Source organism: Vipera berus (genome assembly GCF_964194415.1).
Source record: "Vipera berus genome assembly, chromosome: 2".
Lineage (NCBI taxonomy): Eukaryota > Metazoa > Chordata > Lepidosauria > Squamata > Viperidae > Vipera > Vipera berus.
The window spans coordinates 163,177,340-163,203,383 of NC_138203.1; the positions used below are offsets into that span (position 1 = coordinate 163,177,340).

At 38.5% G+C, this 26,044-nt stretch overlaps 1 protein-coding gene across 1 annotated transcript in view; it reads right to left on the bottom strand.

Annotated features, from left to right (window-relative positions):
• LOC308662850 (E3 ubiquitin-protein ligase RNF213-like) overlaps nt 1-26,044 on the bottom strand; it is a gene marked incomplete at its 5' end in the record, with an annotated part of 161,088 nt that overhangs the window by 52,063 nt on the left and 82,981 nt on the right. Inside the window, 17 exon segments of the mRNA XM_081318994.1 lie at nt 2,563-2,698; nt 3,632-3,767; nt 5,020-5,096; nt 5,212-5,346; nt 8,175-8,293; nt 8,608-8,706; nt 9,016-9,152; nt 11,454-15,032; nt 15,460-15,612; nt 15,749-15,942; nt 17,070-18,207; nt 18,648-18,806; nt 19,236-19,376; nt 19,735-19,952; nt 24,484-24,649; nt 24,980-25,572; nt 25,863-26,021. Coding sequence (XP_081175120.1) covers nt 2,563-2,698; nt 3,632-3,767; nt 5,020-5,096; nt 5,212-5,346; nt 8,175-8,293; nt 8,608-8,706; nt 9,016-9,152; nt 11,454-15,032; nt 15,460-15,612; nt 15,749-15,942; nt 17,070-18,207; nt 18,648-18,806; nt 19,236-19,376; nt 19,735-19,952; nt 24,484-24,649; nt 24,980-25,572; nt 25,863-26,021 — 7,339 coding nt within the window.

The following is a 26,044-nucleotide window of genomic DNA, read 5'->3' on the forward strand; positions in this document are numbered from 1 at the left end:
TGCTGTTTCATGTGGAGTCAGTAACTACAATGCAAGGCATCACTGTGCAGAAGCCATGCTGTTACAGAGAGAGGGAATATAACAACAGGAATCACAGGAACAACGAGATGAATCAGAGTAGCAATATCACACAGGAAACAAATACAATAGAGATGAATGATAGAGCTGCATATAAGGTAAACATAACACCCATAACATCTTTCCCTTTTCATGTTAACCAAACAACATTATGAAATTTTGGATGAGAACCAGTAAGAACACTTTCTATAGGTTGAGTCTGTTGGGTGGTTGTGAACGTCTGGCCATCTTTGTACTAACAGTTTCTCCAACCTGGCTAAGGTTGTTGGGCTCTTCTCACCACTTATTGGGACGTTCCACATTTGACTGCTGTCAGGTATACCGGCTCGCTCAGGACTGTTATTAGCACTGGTCTGTGGCATCAGTACTGTGCATTCTCTATTGCCAGTGGGTCAGTGTGGCCCAGGTGACTCATGTCTGTCCACTGGATATGAAGTCAGGCTGCAAGTCAGGCTGCTCAGCCACACACAGATCCATACAATTGCGATGGTAGAGTTCCATCAGTGTCCACTAGATAGGAGCTTGGTGCCACCCATTGTAAACAGATACCCATTTTCCAGCGACTTGTTCGATCTCCAGGCAGCATTTTCTTACAGACTCGTTCCCCAATATGCAATTCTGGCAAATCTCTGGCTAATTTGTCATATCTTGCCTTGAATACTTGTCTCTCAAGCTGTAACCTTTCTAGGACATCTTATATCACAAAGGGCTCAGATACTGAAGTAATATTTGCTTCATACTTCAGCTTCATACTTGTCCAGTTGCATTTTGACCAGCAGCTTAATGGCTATTGGCATATCACACTGTACTGGTGAAATGGCAGGATCAAGTTCAAAGTGTACCTCTCCTGGAACAGATACTATGGGGCCCTCAAAAACCTTATTGTAGACTTGGAAGATTTGCTGTTTTCTCCGTGGCCTCGCCAAGGATTTTGAGGGGTGAATTTCGACATTATGTAACTCAGCCGGCATGGTGAACTGCATCAAACCCAGATGCTCACATGTTGATCCAGACAATAGTGGTTTCTGATCGGCTTCCACAATCTCATATTCAACTTTGTGGATACCCACACGTATGCTGAATTCTGTTTGGAAAAGTCCCAATAATTCCATTACTTCTCCTGAATATAACTTCAGTTTGGTGCTACTAGGCTGAAGAGGTATCTCAGGTGCCAGTTTCATTTTGTCCTTTAACGTCATATGTTGCACCCGAGTCCAGCTGGCAGGGCTGAATTATATTGTTGAATCTGAAATTTACGAACAATTTTTTCCCTTTAAAGCAACAATGCATTCTTTTGTGTAAACCACATTGTGCACCATAAGGATCTGACATTTGCTCAGTTGGGTGCAGCTTCCTCGCTTCCATTTTACCTGAGACACACTTGTGCAAAATGATTTGGCCTCCCACATGCTCTGCAGGTTTTCCCATATGCAGGATACTGCTCTTTCTGTTGTACATGCACGCTGTCACAGTACTTGCATGATACTGGGTTGCTCCCAGTCAAGTTGTGTAGTAGATGAATTTTGTGTTGATGCTTGTGCTCGTGGTTCTTCATGCTTAGCTGTTGTTGGGAGGCTGCATTGACACTGCCAATCTATTTATCCTGCTCCAAGGCTCTCAGATGTTTATCTTTAAGCTCTGCCGTACGACATATCTCAATTGCAGCTTGTAAGCTTAAATCACATTCTCTTAAAAGGCGGCAATGTGTGCTTTCACTAGTGATACCCAGAACTATTTTATCACGAATAAGTTCGTCTCTCAGAGCGCCATCACAGCTTGCAGCTTTTTCTCTTAGCTGTGTGACAAAACTGTCTATTGGTCACCTTCTCCTTGCTTACAGCGGCCAAATATATATCTCTCACATATGACATTTTTAGAGGATCCGAAAAAGACTTCTAAGGCATCTAGGATGGCTTTAGTATCACTCTTTTGCTCCTCTGTAAGGGTTAAATTATGCTTGTAATCATGGAGGCATTCGCTGCTCATAAGTCTTCTCAGCATGGCCGCCTGCACTGCTGCTAGTTTGTCAGTTAAGCTTGTGGCTAGGAAGTAATCCTCAAACTCTGCTCTGGCCCAGTTACTGCTGCAATCTCCACTCACCCTCATTGCCTCAGGCAGGGGTATGCTGTTAGCAGCTGCCATGATGCTGGCTTTCTTGCTTCAAATGCTCAGCTTCCAGGTCAGGGCTGCAAGTGCTAGACTGGCATGCATCAAATATGTGGACACAGTGCAGATTCAGATGCTTCTGGCACCATGTTTCATGTGGAGTCAGTAAATACAATACAAGGCCTCACTGAGCAGAAGCTATGTTGTGACAGAGAGAGGGAATACAACAATAGGATAGGAAATGCATCACAGGAACAATAGAGATGAATCATAGAGGAGCAATATGACACAGGAAAAAAATTCAATAGAGATGAACGATAGAGCTGCATATAAGGTAAACGTAACACCCATAGCAAATACCTGATCTATACATTATACCTGAACGTTCCTCCTTCCTGGAGGGCAGTAAGGTTGGAGGCCTCCCGGAGCACCCACTCCTTCACATGGAAAGAATTCTCTTCCTGTTTCTTCAAAAGGCAAGTAAGACGGCACTTTGTAATCTTCAGGAAGGTGCCTGAAAAGACAACAACAGGACAGCCTAATTTTTATTTTTATAAAATTTTTACAGCCACCTTTTAGGAATATATTTCAAAGAACATAAAACAAATGACTGATGGGTAATTCAGATTTTGGATCTAAATTAATGTTTCCTGGTCTTTTGCTTGATGACCCTACATAAAATCATAGATTTGCTTCCATAAGAAGAGCTACATGACTTACAAACTTGGGCATTTCCCTCAATAATTTAAGATTATTTAAGAATTGTTTGCGGTCTACACACCCACTGTGAGAAGTATCGGTTTATTCCTTTTCTGTTTTCTATTCTTTAACTACTTAGTGATGCCACTTATTTCACCACTATTAATGGTATGCTATAAAGGTAGGCTATAAATAAAGGTATGCTGTAAATGAATACCAGGCATGGGGAAGAAGAGTCATTATGCAGCTGTGAATAAGACTGAAACCCTTCTGCTTTCGCAGGATTCGTCTATTCTATAGGATTCCTATACATTCACTTTCTCTCACCCTAGACTGGGAAATAAAATGATTGATCTACCAATTCACATTCAACAAGGGTGTAGATTATGGTCCATAATTTTTAATGAAGAAGCATCATCCTATAGTGGATTGATTCAGGCTAACAACAATCTGCTTCATCAACACATACACAAACACACACACACACTTACTTGACACTTCCAAATAACTGTAGGAGGAAGGCAAGCTCTCATCTTTTGATTTTCTATGTGGGTCTAGTCAAACACAGTCACAAACAGAGCAAATACATTCTAAGAATTATAAAACAGAAACTGATCCTTTATTTTATCCCTTATTGTACATTCAGTATCCTGAGCATTCATATACTATAGCATGAGGAACTTGCATTAAAATATCTTTCACTTTAACAAAAGACCATGCTCCTTCTAGACACATTTGTATTATATACCTTCCTCAGATAGGAGGCTAAGAAGAATTTCAATTCTCTTAGCGCTACGACCAGCTTCCTCATTTTGGTCTCTTAGCATGCCGACAGCACTTTGAACACAACTCCTCAAAAGAACGGTAGTATCCAACACCTGAGACTTTCCAGACACAGAAGAAGAAAAAAACATTAGTTTCATTTTTGATGTGTGCTGTTGTGCCTACAGTAAAAAAAAATGGCAATAAGCATTATCTTATCTTATCTTATCACCTTAAAAACCTATTAGTATATCTTGAAACATGTACAGTAATCTCCTCTATGGTTATCAGATCCCTTGAGATGTGAATGAGCATCTGATTAAACTGAGCTGGACAGCCTTTTGATAGTTGAATTGAGCGTCACATTTGAAAAGTATGAGATAATAATTCAAGTGTCCAGCAGGACCATTATGTTTCCCTTCCCTGCGGGAGGATTCCTAGAAATTTTCTTTGGTATTTGGTTTATTGTTTTCACTATGCTGTATTTTACTAGGACTTACATGTCAAGTTTTTCCCCCAACTAACAGTGGGAAACAGTGCTTTTTATCAGCAGAAAAGTTCTAAGTGCAAAAGAGCCTTTTCAAGTTGAAAAAGGGTATTCCAAGCTTGAAACAGGGCCGTTTGGTGTCCAGGACATTTCTCTTATGGTCAGACCAACATTTTATCACAACCACTGGGATCAGAACAATCGTTTCAATTGTTTTACATAGCACTACTTTTACTTTTCCACTATACAAGAGGAGGAAATTACATCAGCCTTTTTTTCATCAACTTTTTCACAAAAAAACAAAAAACCAGAGTTTGAGGGCCAGATAAGGCTCTGGTGCTCTAAGATGCCCACTTCTGGATTCACCCAAATGCCTGGGAGCACAAAGGAGAAACAATCACCCAGGTATCGAAAAAGAAAAAGATCTTGCCTGGATAAACACCTTAGTAAAATAAAAACAATGCAGCACTAGGAACTAGGGAGGTAGGCAGCCAGGTATAGAAAGTTCAATTTCTAGAGAAAACAGATACAAAAGAACACCTTTGCATAACTGAAAGGGCATACGTTATTGCCCATCTATATAATCTTCTGAAACAGTAGCTAACAGAGCTATCATAAAGATCACAAATAGTGATCCCTATGGAGTGATCACAAATTAAGAATTATATCCGATCTTTATGCATGTTACTCAAATAGGGCAATGTGTGAATCATCCCAAGACTAGAACAGATAGCTAATCATAAGTATCTAGATACAAATATGTGAAAAACATGTGTTATGTTATTTCTATAATCAATTTCACTGAACAAAAAAAAGCAAGTTGTTACAAAGAAGAACATCATTGGCCCTGAGATCAAATTGAATGAGTGAGGCATATTAAGACTTACAAGTATTTCTGGTTTGGATATTGGTGATGCCCCCACTTCCATTTCCTCTATTTCTTCTTCTTCCTCTGTCCCTGCAGCTACAAAGATAAAGTAAGTCTCGTACAGGAATGCTACCTGACTGTAAAAACGATGATGGGAATTACTACAAACTGTTGGAATTAAGCACTACATAAGCATGTAGTTGGAACTTACTTTCAGGATTCTCTGCAGACTCTCCCATATTTTCAGAAAACAGCTGGCTGACGGTGATGCTTCGGAGGGATGTTATATTCAAGACCATGTCCTTGGAGGTTCTTAGATCATCAATATGCACAGACTGCCACAGCCCTGAAAACAACAGATGAGATGTCACAGCTATTACCTGTATTCCATAATATTCGTTTCTGAGGAAAACCACTTAACCTTAACGCAGGGAAGGGCAGGATAATACAATAATGTATCTCTTACCACATAACAGCAAGGGCCTTCATTCAATTAACGTGTGGATATTGTGTATAAAATTTAAGTTAAATACGTCCTTTCATTTTGGCCAATCATATGTCTCAGGGAAAATGACAGGATTTTGGGAAACCAACAAATAAGTTAGCTTCCAAAGAAATCATGGAGAAGTCAGGGGGAAAAATATTACAAAAGTCTGAAGGAGTATACTATTTTTATTACAGGTAATCCTTGATTTACAACAGTTCATTTAGTGACCATTCAAAGTTACAATGGCACTGAAAAAAAATAACATGACCATTTTTCACAGCTATGACCGTTGCAGCATCCCCATGGTCATGTGATTTATATTCAGATGCTTGGCAACTGGCATGTATTTATGACAGTTGCAGTGTCCCAGGGTCATGTGATCATATTTTCCGACGTTTTGACAAGCGAAGTCAATGGGGATACCACATTCACTTAATAACCCTGTTATTAATTTAACAGCTGCAGTTATTCACTTAACAGATGTGGTAAGAAAAGTCATAAAGTGGGGACAACTCACTTAACACATTTCTCACTGAGCGACAATTGTGGTCATAAGTTGAGGACTACTTGTATAGCTTTATATTTCTATTAAGAAAAAAAGATGGAAAAATAGATTTTGCATTTATAGCAACACAAAGTAGAAGACCTCTCCAAAATTAAGAGATGTTTTATATAGAGAGCCAGTTTGGTCCAGTGATTAAGATACCAGGTTAGAAAACAGGAAACCATGAATTCTAATGCCGCCTTTAGGCTTGAAAGTCAGCTGGGTGACTTTGGGCCAGTCACTCTCTCTCTCAGCCCGACTCACCTCAGGGTTATTGTTGTGGGGAAAAATAGGAGGAAAAGGGTGTTTGGGGTATGCTCACTGCCTTGAGTTATTTGTAAAAATAATAAAGGGGAGATATAAATAAATAAAAATATTCAAATAATATTTTCCCATGTCAAAGTATTTAACTTCAACAAAATCCTGATATTTCTTAAACCACATGTATGATTTTTGTCTTAAAATACAAGCCGAAGAACAAAAGGCAATGGACATAAGGATGTGATGGACTTACACTTCCTTATTTTTTCTGTGTTGTTTTCTTTGACTTTTTTGATGGTCCTTTGGCCATAAAAAATTGATTTGAGTTGGCTTTCCTTCAAGCCAAGGGTGTCAAACTCAGTTTCATTGAGGGCCACATCAGCATTGTGGTTGCCCTCGGGGGGTGGGGGTGGGTGTGGCCAGGGTGGGTGTGGCCTACTGGGTGGGCGTGGCTGGAGTGCATATGGCCTACTGGGTGGGCATCGCCAGCTCTACATCATTGGCATCAAGGGTGCCTATGGGGGCTTGGGCAGGAGTGGGACAGATCTGGGGGACTCTGGCAGAAGGAGAGTCTCTGGGCCAGGGCCAAGGCAGCAAGGGCCGTTCCCTCACTGTTTCCAGGATGGCTTCGGGGGCCACATGAAACCACTTTGCAGGACACATCTGGCCCCCGGGCCTTGTGTTTGACATGTCTGCTTTAAGCCTTCTTTTATTCGTTTCGTACATACTGCATAACTTCATTTATCCCAAAAGGGAATAGCATAATGGATATGTAAATATTTATGGCTGAACAAACTTGAGGAATATGCACTAACAGTATATATCCTGAACAGAAATATGACTAAATTTAAGCAAGAATGTTTCCCTATACCGCCTGAACTCCATACATTTATGTTGTTTTTTTTAGTGGACTGAGATCCAATAATGACAGTAGGGATTTACTTTTTCTTTTGTAATTCAGGAAACTCGGAATTGGAGGAGTAAAGTTAACTGCATTAAACTTATTTAATAGCATATAGTTTTCATGTTTCCCAATTACATATAGCAAGAAACCAAATCAGTTTTCAGCAATTTTTGTCACCAAGGTTTTGTGATCTTTTCTGACGGTGCATTGTGGACAACCAAAAAGGGGTTTGGCAACCTATAGGCTGAGGGTCCCATCCTGATTTATTTCAGAGCTATCTTGACAATGAACACAATCAGTACTGTAAAAAAGGTAAAGGTAAAGGTTCCTCCGCACATGCGTGCTAGTCGTTTCCAACTCTAGGGGCCGGTGCTCATCTCCGTTTCAAAGCCGAAGAGCCAGCGCTTGTCCAAGGACGTCTCCGTGGTCATGTGGCTGGCATGACTAGACGCCAAAGGCGCACGGAACGCTGCTACCTTCCCACCACAGTGGTCCCTATTTTTCTACTTGCATTTTTACATGCTTTCGAACTGCTAGGTTGGCAGAAGCTGGGATGAGTAACAGGCGCTCACTCTGTTACACGACACTCGGGATTCGACCCGCCAAACTGCCGACCTTCTGATCGACAAGCTCAGCGTAAGTAATAAAAGGAATCTCTATGTAATAAATAACATATAGAAATGAAACGAGCTTCATACCTTGATGCACTTACAGAGCTGCTCAAAATATTTTTCTAACAATGTGGAAAAAAACAGCTGTATTTATGAATGATACACAAGAAAATTTTCTTGCACAGAAATGACATAACATTTTCATCTTATTTGTAGCCCTAGATTAGAAGCACATCTCTTTCTATACTGCAGTAATTCGTAAATCACATTGCTGGGACCATTTGTGAGAGGAAGCAGGAAGCAACCCTGATGCCATAGCATCCCCTTGAATAAACCTCCAGCCTCCTTGTTCTTTAAGCCAACCTACCTCCGTGAAATCCTATATAGGAACTTCCTCCTTCAATTCGTGACAGCTTAGTGATGACAATTACAAACACCCTGGCTTGATTCTTCTGTATTTTGTTGACTTCATTAACAGTTGAATACCTGCAAGGAAAGAGAAATAGGCATCATTCTTTTGTGAAGTTAAAGTAAAGTCTTTATATTCACCTGCCCGACAGCTCCTATTATTTCAAGAGAGATCAAGTTTATTTCCCCACCTCATTCTGATGTATGATAAATAGGTGGAGATAGTTCTCCATGAAATTAGAATATTGGCCTGGAGTATTTATTGGACTATGTAAAAATCTATGAACTTGGCTGGCTTATAATTACGGTTAAATAAACATATCACAGCAACTATTAATTGATTATATGCTCAGTGTTGCTTATCTAATAGTCTTGCCTAACAGGTAACTTACCTGGCTGAGGCAATGAGCTGGGCACTGAGCGATCCATTTTCAAAGTCAGTCTGAATAATAAGGATTTTACTCCCATCTGCCCTCACAGCAAAAAAATTCCTGAGAAAATACAGAAATGAGCTTCACTTTGTTGCAGAAAGAACGGATCACTCGCATCCAGACCTTGATTTATTTAAAACAAGGTCACCTCACCAAACACTCCAGCAGTTTGAACAGGAACATAACTTCATTGCAATCCTCCAATTTACATTTTACAATTCAATTATAAAACTCCTCTTATCATATGAAATTTATTCTATTAATCATTTATTTTATGACAAGCACTTTTATGTCACTTCAAAAAAAGAGATATAAAGAAACATACAAATCTGTGTTATTCTGCAACCATTGTGGATGATGAAAACTCACCGAATATCCTTTAAAAACGAGTACTCCGTGTCAAATTGTTGCAAGAACAAAACTTTCAAGCTGTCTGAATCACGCTGCAATTTTGACTTCAAAATCTCTGTGTCTGCTGCAGTCAGGAGCCTGGAGAAGGTCGTGATCTGTAACAGGTAAGACAGCAGGTTTTTCTGTCAAATATGAACAAAGTTTTCACAGGATGGTCATGCAGTCTCTTGTTTTTTTATTATCCAAGTAGAAATATTTTCTTCCCTTCCTTTCTCCTACGCATACAGGTGACTCTCGTTTAGAGACCACAATTGGGAACAGCAACTTGGTTGTTAAGTGAAGCAATTGCTAAGTGAAATCTTGACTTTGCTTATGAGCTTATTTCAGCTTTCATTGGCTTTACACACCTATGAAAATCATAAATGTGAATATTCTTCATCACCATCATAATTAAATGAGGCAGTCATTTAACAATGGCTACCAGTATAGGCTTTGGGACTTGGCATAAAATCGGAAAGGATCTGAGTGACACTATCAATTAGCTGGTTACAAAAAGATCAGGTAACTTCTAATCATTTTAGTTTAGAAATTTTATTTATTAACATTTTATTTATTTATTATCTAAATTTGTATAGCAAATTCCTTTGTTCTATTACTCAGAAATAATCCTGAACTAGTCCTTCGTTTGTTCCAAGGAAAGCTATGCTCTACTTCAAACATTCCAGACTCTTACATTGAAAGAAAAACACTGGTTTCTCAGCATTTCTGCTACATATGGACATGCTAGGAAAACATTCTGAAGACAAAATCTTATTTCAATTTGCTCAGCTAGAGTCTTCTTGAATCTTGGGATTCTGACCAGAAAGTGCATTTCTAAAATCCTAAATATTTCCTGCATGTATTTTTCATTTCAAAACATTTAGTACTGTGGAAAATAACTGGAAGTAGTGAAGAAATTTAAAAATAAATATATATATGCTTTTAGTATTATCATGTAATCATATTTTATATTTTATAATAATCATTTTATAATCAATTGCCTGAGTAGATGCTTTGAGTATATGGGGAAAAATACAAGCCTCAAGTGGAGGAGGGGGAGAACAGGAGTTACCATGGGGCCCAGTGTGAGTCACCATCTAGGAATTGTTTTTAAGTACCTTCTGGTGCCTGGTACCCCTGGCAGGTGTAGAAAATGGGAGACATCTCTCCTCTTGAATTGATAGTAGGGGAGGGATCTTATTAGTATAATGTAAGCAAACAGGGGCAGGGATAATGTATTCTGTTTAGGCGCTTCTGATAGATTGTAACCTCCAAAGCCTAAGCCAATGGGGCCATGGGGGAGGGAATGGGGCATCACGATAGGATGTATAATAATATGTGATTTTGGAATTTGGGGTGTGGTTCAGTGCTTGGCTACATTGCATTGTTTGCCTTCCTTAATCCACCACACTTTCGAAACAGTTACTTTTTAGACTTTGTTGTGAAGTCTAATAACCTTCTTTTCTATTTGCAACTCAAACAGAGTAGATTTCAATTTGTGACTATTTTTGTATCTAACAGTATTCAGGGTATATCCAAACTATACAATAACACAGCAGCCATCCAAATTTGTGGAAAATAACAATTCACTAATATAAAGAAACCATAGCAAGCTTTGGGTACACGTAGTCCTAAAATTACAGCTGTAATGGAGCCTGCCCATCATGATCATAAGTCATGACGATTGTTAACAAATTGTACAATGCTTTTTGAGGCAGTCTTTAAGTGAATCCATGGTTAAGTGAATGCCATGGTCATTAAGCAAACCAATCGTTTGCTAGGGGCACATTTTTTGTGAAAAGTGTCAGATTTTGGTAAATCCATCATAAAATGTGGCCACATGATATGGAATGCTGCAACTAGCCGTAAATGCTGCTGTGTTGATAAATACATGAAGTTCTGGCATGTATTGGGGGGGAGGGGGAAACGACCATTGGACGTTCAAATCCAGTCACAAGTAGCCCCAAGGTATCCTTCCCTCAGCTAAACACACAAGCTTGAAGCTTTCTATATTAATATTATTGGAGTAGTTCTATGATTACATCAGAAGAAGCCATTTTCTACAACCTATTAAACAACAAAGATTGCCCTGTGAGTACAGATGATAGTATTAATCATCATCTCAATAGCCTAGACTTAGTAAAAAGTATTACTTTTCCCCATGCTGTTATTTTTATCGAGATAGACCAAAATCTTGAAAACTGTTTGCATCTATAATCTCCAAAACAAAATATAAAGTTACTAGCCCTAACTCCTAAGGATAATAGAAATCCATTCTAATTTAGAGCATTTTAAAATTGTCTTTAAACAACTCTTGTCGTATATCATGCCAGTTTTAAGAATTCATCATATTTATGAATATGAGAAAAGAGGGTACAGTGGGGGGGACAGGAAGAAACAGTTTAATTGCAGTTTACCTCAACAAACACCTTATGTCCTCCAGAGTCTGACCGAAGGCATCCATGCAAAAATTCGGCAAAGGAAGTGTGTTGCTGTTGCTGAAAGTATATCTCAGCCAAGTTTTCTCTTAAAAAGTCCAGTTTAGAGTCACCGAGACGGACTACAGAGTCTGGGGTGGCACAGTTCAAGAGGACCAGCTGGGCCTGCTCTTGCACTTTCTCCCTTAGCTGTTGAGGTAGAAGAGACCCTTTCAGGTTTTCGGTCACCTGTAGGACAACCGAAGCGCAAGAGTCTGAATGGTAGCCAATGAAAACATCAGAAGGCGTGTATGTTTGTTGACCCATAAGATATTTCTCAGTTTTAACTGCTACAAAGTCATCCACCCATTTCTTTAGGTCTTCCACAATGTTCATTTGCCACTTGTTCATTACGGTATTAATATCCAGATAGTGCTTTTCAAGCCGGTTAATCAGTGGGATGGGAAACTGCTTGTACACCACCTCTTTCTCCTCGATGACAATCAGTCGAAACTTGGGATGCACTCTGCATTTCACTCGATGGGTCCCCAAACCTAAGTCAACATATTTTTGACCAGCAAGTTGGACGTAATACTGATTGAGGGCATCGTAGAGGCTCTCATAAAGGTTTTGTAGGTTGAGAAGAACAACCATCTTCCCAGTCTCCATGCAAATTTTTACTCGGTTTATGTTCCTGCAAATCTGAGTGTATTCTTGATCTTTGGGAAAGCTGGAACCAAAAATAATTTCTGGTTGAGCATCTCTGAAGAAACGCTGTTGGAGAATCTGAAGCGCTGCATAATTTTCTGTTAATACTAGCAGATATCGGCATTCACCATCCTGGTAATCGCTATAAATGTTCTGCTCAACTAAATCGATCGTACTGATATCATTATAATTTTCATCTCCTCCTTCTGGAATCTTAGACATAAAAGTATCCAAGACTTCAGCACCTTCTTTGCCACTGAAATTTCGGAGAACTACCTCTGCTATTTTACTGGGACCTGGAATGCTATTAGAATTATTTGTCAAAGCAAAAAACATTTTTACAAGACTGTAATAGTCACGCAATCCAAAAAATGCCTTATTTTGTTTCTTACAAATGTCTTCATATGCGTTTGCAAAGATAGGAAAGAAACGCTCAACTCTTTGTAGCACAAAAGGTTCTGAAGAGCAAATACCTTTTGCGCTTTCTATGAGTTCATTTTTATTCAGGTCTCCACGAGATACAAAGATGCCTCGATTCATCTTAGCTGGATCTAGGGCCCAGTTAGATATCCCAACGAAGCCAACTTTTTTGTGAGGAAGTGGATCATCATCAATGCAACCATCTTCTAAGAGAGGGTGAAGGGTCTTCAGAGGCATTTTGGGAGAGTCTTCTGCCAATCCAATTTCATCTAATACAACCACCGAAACATATTCACTAAGGTTTTTTTTTTCCTGGAAACGAGCACAGTGTTTGAAAGTATTTATGATCCCCTCAGGGGTTGAATGGGGGCTGCACTGAAAAGACACCAAATGGATCTGCTTAAGTTCCTTATAAAGGTCAGAATATGCTGCTTGACCCTGCATGGCATCAGCCACGATGGTCTTGGCAAGAGATTTTGAGCTGCCCGGCTTCCCAATAAGAAACAAAGGGATTTTAAGTTCAATGCAGATTACCATCATGAACACATTTTCCTTCAAAGCTAGGTTTTTTGCTATTCTTTCCCTCACAGGCACACCACTCAAAAAAAGATCCTGAACTAAGCTAATTTCTTCAAGAACTACTTTTTCATTATCATATGGTTCTGGAAATATTTCGCAGATTACTCTCCAGTATGCCTCTTTCTGTTCCAGGGAAGCATGGTAGCAAACAGCAACTGAAAGAATCAAAGACCAAATTATTCTGTCTCTCTGAATTACACTTTTAGGGGGATTACTTTCCAGATACTTCTCCAGATGTTCAATAAGATGTTCACTGTGGCCGTGAAACCATTTGAAGACTTCCACACAGCGTTCGACATCTCTGAGGCTGATAAAGCTGCATTCGTCTTTCTGCTTTCTCATGTAGGTCTGTGACTCAAAAAGCACCTCAATAATCATTTGGATCTCATTAGCGGACATTTTGATCGACTTGGCAAGCTTTTGCACAATCTGTTCGATGCATAGTTTTTCAGTGATATTGTTCAATTGCCCAAAATCCCACACCAGAGGTATCATGCTTGGTGGGAGTGCATGGACATGGTAAACAAGCTGCCTAAGGGGAATGGAGCCAAGCTTTTCACTGGTGTCCTCTGCCTTGACACGATAACCCAGTCCAGCTGACTCCAAGCGTTGGATCATTTTTGGTGTGTGTTTGCGATAAGGATTGCATGCAGCTATGATCTGTAAACCTGAGCCGGGCAGTAAAGGCTGTCCTTCTATTGTGTGGTCACATAACACTTCCTTGATGCAGCTGACAGCTTCTGTGGTGTTGGCTTCATCAAAAAATAAAACTGTGTCAAACTGATAATTCAACTTATTGTCTTTTGCCATATCTTCAGCTTCCCTCACTTTAGCATAGATCGCATCTGCTGTGGTACCTCCATGAACTTTGACAAGCTTCATATTATCAGCATCTACACCAATCTTACGCAGTTCACACAGGTATTTTATAAGCCTGGTTTTTCCACAGCCAGTTTCTCCCATCAGGACAACAGGAATTCCACACCTAAATCTCATTTCAATGGCAAGCATTTTTAGTATATTGTCTGTTGTAAGTTCATAAGTTTCATCAGGATCAGTTGGCCCCTCAATCCCCAAGACCATGCAAAGTTTCTCAATTTTCTGATCTCTGGTCAATGCATCAAAATTAATATTGAATGGAACTTTTTGACGAACTAATCCCATGTACAGCTGAGGGGTCATGACATTTCTCTTGATAATATTGCCATTCAAAGGATTGATGGCATCAATCCTGCCATTGATATTGTGCTGGAGATGGAAGCCAATGAAAGTCATAGATACACGGTCCTCATTGAAGAATATGTATGGATGGGGTTCAGATTCCCACTTTTTCCGAAGCAAAAATGGAGCAAGAGCTTCCTCAGTAACCTCTCCAAAATCTTGCATTCCAGGGCTTTCATCAGAAATGTTAAGTGAAGGAGTTGCAAAATCTTTTGCCATTAAAATCATGAATTTGACCACAAAATTTTTAAAGCCCTGCAAAGTCTCCTGGACAAATTCAGCATTACAGAAAAGAGAGGTTTCACAATTTCTCAGTTGAAGATTAAGAAACCAAGCAAAGTTTCTAAGTTCTGACCAAGAAGGATCTATCACTCCACAGTAGATCAAGAACAGCTGTAGGCATTCTCCTGGAGTCCCTTCCACTGAGCCTTTTCTATATTGGAACACATCAAGATTTTCACCTCTGTTTTCTCTTATCAAATACTGGAATGGTCTCTGAAAAGCTTCACTAAAGAACATTGCTTGATCTACTCCAGGATCACTGCTGTCATGAAATAAATTCTGAATACCCTTGTCCAGTACTTCTTTAGGAGATCTGCAAGTTACTTGGGGTAATACATCAAGGAAACTATAGTTCAACCCTGGAGATTTCTGAAAAAAGACCAGAGGGAGAAAAGGAAGGAGTTATAATACAATCAAAAGGTTTTGAATTTATTCTCCTATTTCACAAGCTGTATTTTAATTTTGTACTATGGAAGTGGTTTGTCAATACTGCAGAATTGTAATTACTACGAACAGAATTATTTCTTTGCTACAAGAGATTATGGAAAAATCTCTTTAAGAGTCCATGGAAGAAAAAAATGTTCAGTCCCTTGCAGACAGTTTCACTTTAATCCCATGTAGGGAGATGTTTTTCCCTCTGTCCCTTGTAGTTTTTTTTTTCCTTAAGACATTCCGTAGATACAACTAAGGGGAAATCCCTATTTTCTCCATTGTCTTACAGAAACCAGTTTAAAATTCTGCTCCAAAATACTAAAAACACAGCAAATATATATTCTATGCCTCTGGATGTACTTACAGATCCTCTTTGTTTTTTTGGTGAGGGGGACGGTTGCAGAATTTCTGCAACATAGAGGTGGCACTGTTTCCGGAGCCAAATTTTCCCATCTGTATCTTCCAGATACCGTAAGATGAAGAGCTTGAACAAAAATTCTGAAATGCCAGTCTGAACCTGGAAGAATACAGAAACATAAGGACCATACAAATAAACAGGGATGTTCCTCCTCTAGATATAAGAGTATCTTCTCACAAAAGGATGTATTGGATGAAAAGGGAAATCTCATCAATCAAAACTGTGACATACTCACAGAAGAAGTAATATCAAAATGCAGAATCATAGGCCGTTTCTGGGACTTTTGGTCCAGGAGTAGAAACAGAGAATTCAGGATTTTTCTTTCATTTACATGAGGATCAATCAGCCGAATAGTTCTTAAAGGAACTCTGTGTCCTTGCAGTTGCACTTTCATTTTTTGATGCAGCCTCTTTATATAGAGAGATTTTCCTATCGTTTTTAACAAAAAAAGCATTTAAGATATTGACAGGAAAAATAAAAATAAAATAACTAATTCATTTGAGACTGAGAATTCACATACTGTAGTCTATACAAATGCCTAGCAACTAATATAGAGAATATAAGGAACATCAAAGAAAACCAATCCAGTTAAAAATAAAGATCAGAATAAATTAAATCTTTTTAAAATCCCCTTTGGTTCTTTTCAAAAGTAACTTTTCAAAAAGTAACCTAGGGTTTTCTGCTGAATCTAGCAGTATACTGCTGAAATACTGAATCTATCATTGTGGCCCCATAAAAATATATTGTGTTTCTATGATGCATACAGGTTTGCTGAAATATCAAACCATCAAACACATGTATTTCTATCTCACAAGAATGGCTCCTGTTAGATAAGATTCTTATTTATAATGAAGGTATGGACAGGCAGGACTTATGAATCTGTATTTTTCATACATATAACAAAATACAATACACTATTTCTCTAACTGAAGAAACTAAATACAGTGACTGAGGACCACACATCATAGAGTTGTAAAGATTGTGGTGGGCAGAACAATAAGGGCAGTTGAACCTGGAGATTTTTTACTTCTTTTTTAACAGGAGGAAGATGTTTCTTTTTTGTTGTTGTTGGTTTGTTTCCTTATTGTGCATAAAAGTGCAAAGGCTTTAAAACATACATTTAAAAAGAAAGTGCTTTCTCAATAGGCCAAAATTTGAAGCCCACAAACATTTACTTCCTCAGCTTCTACTGCTCAGTCCTTTGGATTTAGGCAGTTATAATAAATTCAGATAAATAAAGAAATAATATAAATAAGTTCTAAGCTGAGTCGCTTTTATGTATTCCTTTTTTAATCTAGTTCTCCAGTGTAGTGGGCAAGAAGTTTAGAACTATTCACATTACATGTTAATTAAAATGACAATTCCAATTAACTATAGCACTACTTAACCATAAATTGCTACTATTATTAACATAATAGTACATGGTTTGAAACAGAATTCTTATAAACAAGCCCGATTAATAATATTATTAACTACTACGCTAATATAGATCATTTTCTTGCTAAATTATGATTATATATCCAAGATTGGAGGTTATTTGAACTTGGTTTTCTCACCCATTCCAGCTCTTTCAGAAGATACAATCCCAACACACATACTATTCTTGAATACAGACGTTGATGGATTTCCAAGCTCAGTGGCTTTGTAATGCTTCCCAAGATAACTTTGGATGTCTTTTAGGGACCGAAGAGGGGTCATGTGAATGATGGAATTACTAAAAACAGAAGGGATATAGTTGTCTTCTCTCTCACAATTGCAGAATATCACTAATTGATAGTCATTGGTATGTTTTAAACGTAGGTTTTGGTATAGTTCCTCTAACTTATAGCCAACATCATAACTCAACTCATCTGCAAAGAGTAAGGTATAAATCTTCTTTTCTTTCTTGTTTGGAGTAAGGCATCGCCTCATAAACAATTCCACTTGCTCGTAGCTGGTTTGTGGTGTACACAATAAGACTTCATCATAAGAGGGTAGCATCTCTTCTGGATTGTTCATGTAGATGGAAATTGTAGAAACCAAAATTTCAGAGCGATGGCAAAGAATGAGGTTGGGCTGCCTAGAATGAAGACCTTGTGGTAACATTCGCTCAACATTCCTTCTCTCTAAATCTGCCAAAGTAGATAGGAATCTGCCAAGAGTTTCAAAATCAAAGCAGTGGGGGAAAAATAAACCCATGTTCTCCATGTAGGACCTCCAGATTTCCTCCAGGTGTTCAGTCACCTCTCTTCTACTTGCCTGGTGTCCATAGGTTACATCTAAACTCATTGGTATTTCAGATACCACTAGTTTGGAGACTTCTTTAATATCTTGTCTACTGCAGTTGTGTTTTATGAAAGACAGCATCATTAAGGCAGATTCATTGGGTTTCCCCGAACCAAGCTCCTTGCATAAATATACAAGCTGTTCAGCCATGTAATAATTCAGATAAAAATACTGGGATCGCTTCTCAGACATGAACTGATTCCACCTCTCCAGAAAACTCTCCATCTTCCTGGAGATGGCTGGCAGAACCTTTGCCACATCTCCACTTCCACAAAGGCCACAGATGGAATTTAAATTAAAGTTCATATTAATGGAAAACAGACTCTCAGGTGAGCAATATATGTTAGCAATCCAGTTTCGGAAAAGCATGTTTCCAGCAGAATAAAGGTTCATGAAGGACAATGCAAATCTCTGAATGTTAGAAAATACCTGAGAGAAGAATACAAACAAAAACACAACAGTAGATTGAATCCAAATCATTATTAAACAACCAAGGAAAGGGCCAAAAAAATAAGACATAGGCCCATGTCTGACTATGAGAGTGGGATCATTGTGCTATTACAATATTGAATCACTGTAGTAGCATTGAAACAATTTTACTATTACTAGAAATGATTAGATTCTGTGTCTATGTGCTTTACCATCCAAAGGTCCGATATGAGACATATATAATATCACAAAGAGATGAAACAATCCCATTTTCCCCAAAGAAAAATCCTGACCATTACAATTACAGCTATTGTAATAGCTATTACAATTGAGCAATAAGCAATAATCTTTATATACAAAATATATCTATTTTAAATACTTTGGGTATATAAAATCATCAGTTCTTGTTAATTAGCATCAGGCTACTTCAGGAAGCTTACTTCAGAAAATTTCTCCACTTGTGCACTTTGTTCTTCTTTTCCAGACATCAACATCAGCTTGTTCATCAGTTCTTGAAGCTCTTCCAGAGAATACGTCCGATTCTCTTGGTCCCCATGACTTTCTTGGATAGTCAGGTCCAGAATAGTGTCCAGGCAAACCTTACAACAAAACATAATATATACAAGGACATAATGAAGACTGCCCATTTTTAAAATGTATTAATTCAGTAAACATTAGACACTCATAAAGAAAGCAATTTATTAGCAAATATGCTTAAACGTGATTGTAATATAGTTGAGCTGCAATTTAAAATGTTAATGGGGGTAAAAATTGCATGAATACCTTTTTTTTGCTAACTCCTTTTCATTACAAGCAGGCTATTTAATGCAATAATATCCTTTTCATATATTACTATATTTCATTCTTTAATCCTTATTTTATTTTACACCACCTAGATAGAGCTGGTTCAGCAGTAGAGGCAAACAAATTAAATGCACAAAAGAACATTTAAAAATAGTTTTGTGGAAATTAGCAGAAAATAAGAAAAAAGAGACCTGTTTGGGAATCATTTTTAAGCAATGTCTCACCTTCTGTCCCTCTACTGGGGCCTTAATTCTGTAGATTCCTTTCTCATTGATTCTGGTTGCCAGGGATATAGAAGACAACTCCACAGAGCCATGACTCTCTTTGATAGTTTTTAACCAATCCAAGTATCTTGCAGAATCACACTATAGGGAGAAGTTATGATAAGGATAATTCCCATTAGCTTGTATCTTTCCTAAGTCAGGTAAAATAGACAGAATTTAAGCAGACCTTCTAAAATTTCTACCCCACTGTTTTCTGGGCTTTCAAGCATATTTTACCTTAGTTTAATTTCACTAAAATCACCAATTGACATAATATGCAAACTGGACTTCATGTGGAAAAACATAACTCCATGCTTCTCTTTGAATGCAGAGCACCTAAGTGGCTTGTAGAGTTCAGGTTCAAAGAATATTTTTACTAATGAATATGCTATAAGCATAAAGCATCTTTATCAAATGCACAGGGAGTAACGGAAAGATACAAGGCTGCTACAATAATTACCAGCTTCTCGGGGAGGTTGTGATCACTTTCCAGAGCTTTCCATATAATCTCCAAACACTTCATGAATTCCTCAAATCCTGCCTCTTGCTTTAAATCATACAGCATGGAGGAGTAGCCAAACACAGCATCATGGAAACAAGCCACACGATCCACATCCATGTCATTCTCTCCTGCAGATATTGAAGCCAGCTCCACAAACACTTTCAGCTCATTTTTGTCTAATGGAAAGGAAGAAAGTGCTTCATGAGGTAAAAAGGAAATTTATATTCTATGAATGGCTTCCCTGGATGTATTGAAGTGCTTTCTAGGATGGCTTATAATTATAATTATAACTGCTTTTTTATTTTTTTATACAAAAATAAATAATAATGATAATAATGCAATAATGGTAAATAGAGATATGAAAACCCACATTCTGAAGAACATTGGAAATGTTCCATTCCACACTGGCTATTTTGTTCCAGGTGTGATGCAACAATTTTTAGAAATTAGTCCTCTGAACTTTAAATGGTTTTGCTTCTAAATAGAGAATTAACTAATATAAAATTGTTGGGACATTATAGAGGAGAAATAGAACATTCCAAAGTTCCCTTAAACATTAGTTTTTTCCCCAGATAAAGCAAGACAAATGATCCTGAAGTTTAATTATTATGATTAAACTAGATAACGTAGTTAAGTTTTGGATTTAAATAAGAAAGCAATGGAAAACAAGTGTAATTGTAATTTGGAATTTAATTAATGTAGGACAAGCTTGTCAAACTGGCATCCCACAGGCCAGATGCATTATGTGCAGGTCACGCCCATCCCGGCTCTGCAAAGGCAAAAAAAGTCATGATACATCACGATACGCGATCGAGTTTGACACCTGTGATGTAGGGTGTTTTTTCCCTGTTTGTATTTTGCATCATTATTTATACCTTAAATTTACACTTTAGCTTGATTTGTGTAAATAAAGTATGTAAGAACATGTAGTAAATTTCAATTGGAGCAGAAAATAACTACTATATTTAAAAAAAAATTAAAAGGCAGCAATACACTTACGTAGATAGCTGCTCCTCACTTTCACAGGAAGCTTTAAGTTGATGAAAACCCACCTCACTCAGCTTATGATTACTAGTTCTATTCTTTTAGGTTCAAGAAAACTGCTTCCTAAATTGATTAGCAGGCAGAAGCTCCCAGAGATTACTAGGTCCCTTTCACTTTCAGGTTGATGAAATGGCAGATGACTGGCTGGTTATTCTCTAGCACGCATGATTTTGTTTCATTTATCTTCATTCTCAGGTGCAGCCCAGGGTCATCTAGCTATGTCCCCCATCATTCTGTTCCCCTTCATCTCTCTTTTCCCCAGTCCTCTCCTCTCAAAACTTTGGCAAGTCTTGTCCCAATCTTTCTCAGCAACCATAAATCCAAATTAGGGGAAAGCTTTCAGTCCATTTCAGGTTTATTAACCAACCTGAAGCCAATAAATCACAGTCCAGGTTCAACAACCATTTTAGTCATCATCACATCTTTTACCTGACAGCCACCTCCTCCATTATTCAAATTCTTTTCCCCCAGAATCCTCTCTGATGGTGCTTTAACTCACCGTTACAGGAGAGTGGTCTGATATTGATACTAGCCCATCTGCAGCCTTTTCCTTCTCCTTTGGAAGTTTTCCTAAGGGAATCAAACTGACCCTTGTTCCTTTCTCCTTATTTTTAAGGCAAAGCACAAACTATTTTGTTTCATGTCTGCATGAATATGAGGATATGTGAAGATCACCATGGCAGAGAACAAGCTCATCCCAGGTCATCTTCCTTAATCCTTTACAAACATGAAAAAAGTCACAAGATCAGCTACTGAAATAGGCCTCTCAATACTAACAAGCTATGTGAAATACACCGTATGAACATTTTGCTGCTTAATTGAGAAATAATTTTCAAATGCAGAGAAGTCATACAGATCAGAAGTATTTTACCACTTTCTAACACAGATCAGTGTTGAGTTGGCCTAAAGCTAGAGTGCCACTGCTAACAGCTGAAAGGAGGGTCAGGATGCAGTGTATTAGACTGTGCTTAGAATGCCGTATTGCAAGCTAACTCACTGCTCACTCCCGGAATTAGATCCTGACCAGCTCAAGGTTGACTCAGCCTTCCATCTTTCCAACTTCAGTAGAATGAGGATCCAGACTGAACTCATATTGGGAGCAATATGCTGACTCTGTAAACCGCTCAGAGTGGGCTGTAAAGCACTATGAAGCAGTATATAAGTCTAAGTGCTATTGCTATTACTGGACTGACCAGGGGTAGCCTATTCCTATCGTTCCTTTCTTCCAGCCTTAAAAAATTCAGACTCTTCATAACACACTTCCAAAACAAAACCACCATGGGTAGTAATCCCTGGAAGCATTTGCCTGCTGATCCCACAAAATAGCACTTGCAGCTATGGCTAAAATCCAAAAGTAGAAAACAAAACAGTCCTCAAAGTCTTTGTCAATGTTCAGAAGTAGTAGCAGGTTCTCCACTTGCACCCAAACTCTTTCTATTACCAAAAGATCCTTAGAGTGCTCTGTAGAGGACTAGTACAAAGAAAGATATTGTTGTTTCTCAATCTCAATGGTGCCAACCACATTAATTACTGCTGCTATTACTACTTATTTTTCTAGCTTTCCTCCACCCTCCAAATATTCATGAGCCACTTTCCTATGTATTGTAGATTAAACCTAGGGCTATGGGCACTTGGGGATAAAGCAATATGGATTCCCAAGAATAGGGTATTTTTATAATTATCACTTTACAGACAAGCTATAGCTATAACCTTCACTTTGATTCAGAATTACTCTTTTCCAGCATTCATCTAATGCTTATCTTACTTTATCCTATGTCTTAGTTCCATCTTTCTTACAATATCTTACTCATGATTCTTCCATTATCTTTATTCAGATCGGCCAAATCACAGCACAATTCTCTGCCTGCCCAGTTAGTGTTATATTGCTGCACTTAGACTTTGGGTTGGGAACAGGTTCTTGGCTTTGTGGCTTCATAGAAGTTTTGAAATGTGAGCAGACTTTTTTCCTAGGCTGCTACATCATACCTACTGGCCTCTGTCTGGTTGTTACCAGCACCCTGGGATTCTCTGGGGTATCTCACAACATCTCAGGCTCCAATGGCTGGTGCTTTAGGATGCCAATATCCTGGGCTCACGTTGGCATCTTTTCAGCTTCCTCAGCTGCCTACATCCACACTCCCCATGTCTAGTAGCTACCACCCAATATTAATCTGCTGCTGGCTCCTGTAGCGATCCTGTCATCACCACACCATTTAATATCCCTCTGCTCCACACCCAGCATTGATCTTTCTGTTGTTGTTGTTGCTGCTGCTGCTGCTGCTATCACCGATGGCCTCTTGTTCTCCACTGTACCACTGGGTTTCGCTCTGCTCGCTTTCTCCTTCTCATTCCATTCTTTCAGCCTTGGGATATAAAACCTCTGCATTTGAGTCCTCAATGATACTAAGATAGCCTAGCTTCTTCTCAAAAGGCCAGTTCTTCATCTGGCAGGGCAAGGAGACCTCAGGTATAGGTGTCATCGCCTCATACCTGATCTCCTTTAACATTTACCTTTTCTTACGGCATTTATTCACAATAGCATATGTGTGACTTTGTTTGATTACACATGATTGTGCATCTAAATCAGGGGTCCCCATCCCCCAGTCTGTGGACCAGTACTGGGCCGCGACATGCCAGCAACTGGTGCACACAAACAAGCAAAGCCTCATCCATAGGCTACAGGCAGCACACAAAACCACGCTTCCTCTAGTCTGCGGAAAAATCTCTCTCCACAGAATCGGCCCCCGGGGCCCAAAGTTTGGGGAAGTCTGATCTAGATGTTCTATTTGTCAAGGTTTATTAATTCATGCTTTATCTCTGGATGGGTAACAGTAGAAAAAGGAAATACACATTCAAGTATATGTTCCTCACAGTACATGCAAATGAAAAATCCAAAAGAGAGAAAGTGTAGAAGTACCAAACTGTCAGACTGAGAAAAGGGAAAGAGAATATTCAAAAAAGATAAATAAAACTTCCATTAAACTTATGTTTTCTCTGACCAGGTGTCTTCCTGATAAACAGAGTGGAGAATACAACAGCTCAACCCAACATACAGTTAAAACTTTCCTTGGGGAAAGTACAGATGCTACAGTTGTGGACACTAAGTTGACGCTGAATTTAATTACGGCAGCAAGACTCTTAATAGGTCAGTATTGGAAGAAGGAGGAACTGCCGACTATAGAAGAATGGACTTTAAAGGTTTCTGACCTGGCAGAGATGGCAAAGATATCGGCTTATTTGAAAGATCACTCGCAAGAACGCTATATTATGGAGTGGAGAAAATGGATTGAGTATATCCAGAACAAATATGGGACTAAAAAGTTTCATGTAGCATTTGAATAAGTCTTCCTCTCTTTTTTCTTTTTTTTCTCTTTTTTTATATATTTTATATTAATAGTGTTTGTAGTTATCCTATATGAGCTAGAGAGTGATAGATTTTAGAGGTTATGGTTGTTAGCATATGGATGTTTATGATTGTTTTTTTTGTTTTTTATACCTTGTACTTAGCTCTGGGAAGTCGGGGGGGGGAGGGGAGGGGGGGAGGGGTAGGGAGGGAGGGATAGGGGAGGGGTAGGGGGGACTGTTAAAGATAAAATGTATGATAAAACTTTTCAATAAAAAAAAACTTTCCTTGGGGAAACAACAGAGATACATCAGTTCTACCTTCCAATGCCTCTTTGACCCAGTTAACAAACTCCTTCCTAAGCGCCAGCTCTTCAAGGCACAGGCGACGTTTTTCAGTAATATCTTGCAGCAGTTTCTTAGCACGCATCAATGAAGAGCTCATAGAAGAAAGCTTTTCTTCTTGAAAGGACTGGAAATCACTTGTCTGAAGAATAAATTACATATATTAAGAATACAGCATCTTAAGAACACACAAATTCCCTCCCACCTTTGTTCCAGACTTATTTTTTTTTTATCCCTTTGGTCTTAGAGATTCATAGAAGTGACTTTTTCCCCCTGAAAATCATTCCTTTTAGGAAATGTAGGAATACAGCAGAGGTTTGTAATTTCCAACAGCTCAAGGGACAGCCATATCAGTAGAGCGTGTAGCCACTACTTATATCACACTTTTATAATTTTATGAAACTGAAACTATACAAAATCTCTTTGGTTACGGGACTGTCTTTTGAATGGCAAGTTAAAGAGATGTACTTACTAAGTTCAGCAATTGTTGCAGGACACCGAAATTACCAGTAAGTTTCAAAACTTCCTTGACTTTGGCGATAACTTTAGCAGAATCCAATGCCAAACCCAATTCGTGATACTGTTGGATCTGCTGGATCCGTTCATTTATCCATTCTCCACTATCTTGATACTGCAGTTGGCACATACTTTGGAAATCACGTCTGAGTTCTTCATAATGATTATTAAAATCTTTGAAGAGAGCATTCACTTCAGCAAATGTGAGGTCTCCCAATTTCAAGCTGTCATAAATCCTTTGGAACTCCTTGTAACAAGGATTAAATAAGAAATAATACACTTCCTCCATATCTAGAGTTTGTTCAGTGTCTGAATCCTCCATGTTGTTCTTCAGCCTCTTGGCTGCCTGCTCCCAGCAATGCAGGAAAATGTGGTTATCTTTATAATGATACACACGTTCAGATACAACTTTTAGCTCTTCACTCAAATGGAGATAGGTCTCTATTTCATCATCACTGCATGAAGTGGGTTTCCTCACTTTCACAACAGCATCCAAAGTTTTCAGTGACAGATTTCCGCTGTGCTTTTGTTCCAGTTCAGTTAAATCAACTTTAAAAAGGGGAGAAAATACAATAATAATTTTCAGTTCATTTAAGCATTCGATATAACCTGCCCAAAGATTCATTTTAGAGCACCAATCTAAAGAGCTTGTGTTTTCATATCTGTATTATGCCATTTCTCTCGTGTTAGAATTTTCAGTTGCTTTCCCATTCATCCTTCCATATATTCAAGCTCTTTTTTAGGATATTAACAATAACTGCAAAGAAGTATCAGATAACAATTTGCAGAAGAAACTATAAACACTGATTTTAAAATGATCCGTCATTTTAAAAATATACCTTTTAAATAGCGCTGGACCTTCCTCAACATATCCAAAAGGTCTCCCAAGTATTTTTGCTCTTTCTTGACATGCAATACTTCCTGTCGTCTCAGATCTAAAACTTTTTCTAATTTCAATCCTTCAATTAATTCATTTGGGAGTGACTGTTCTGTGCATTCTGTAATCAAAATTGGGGATTAT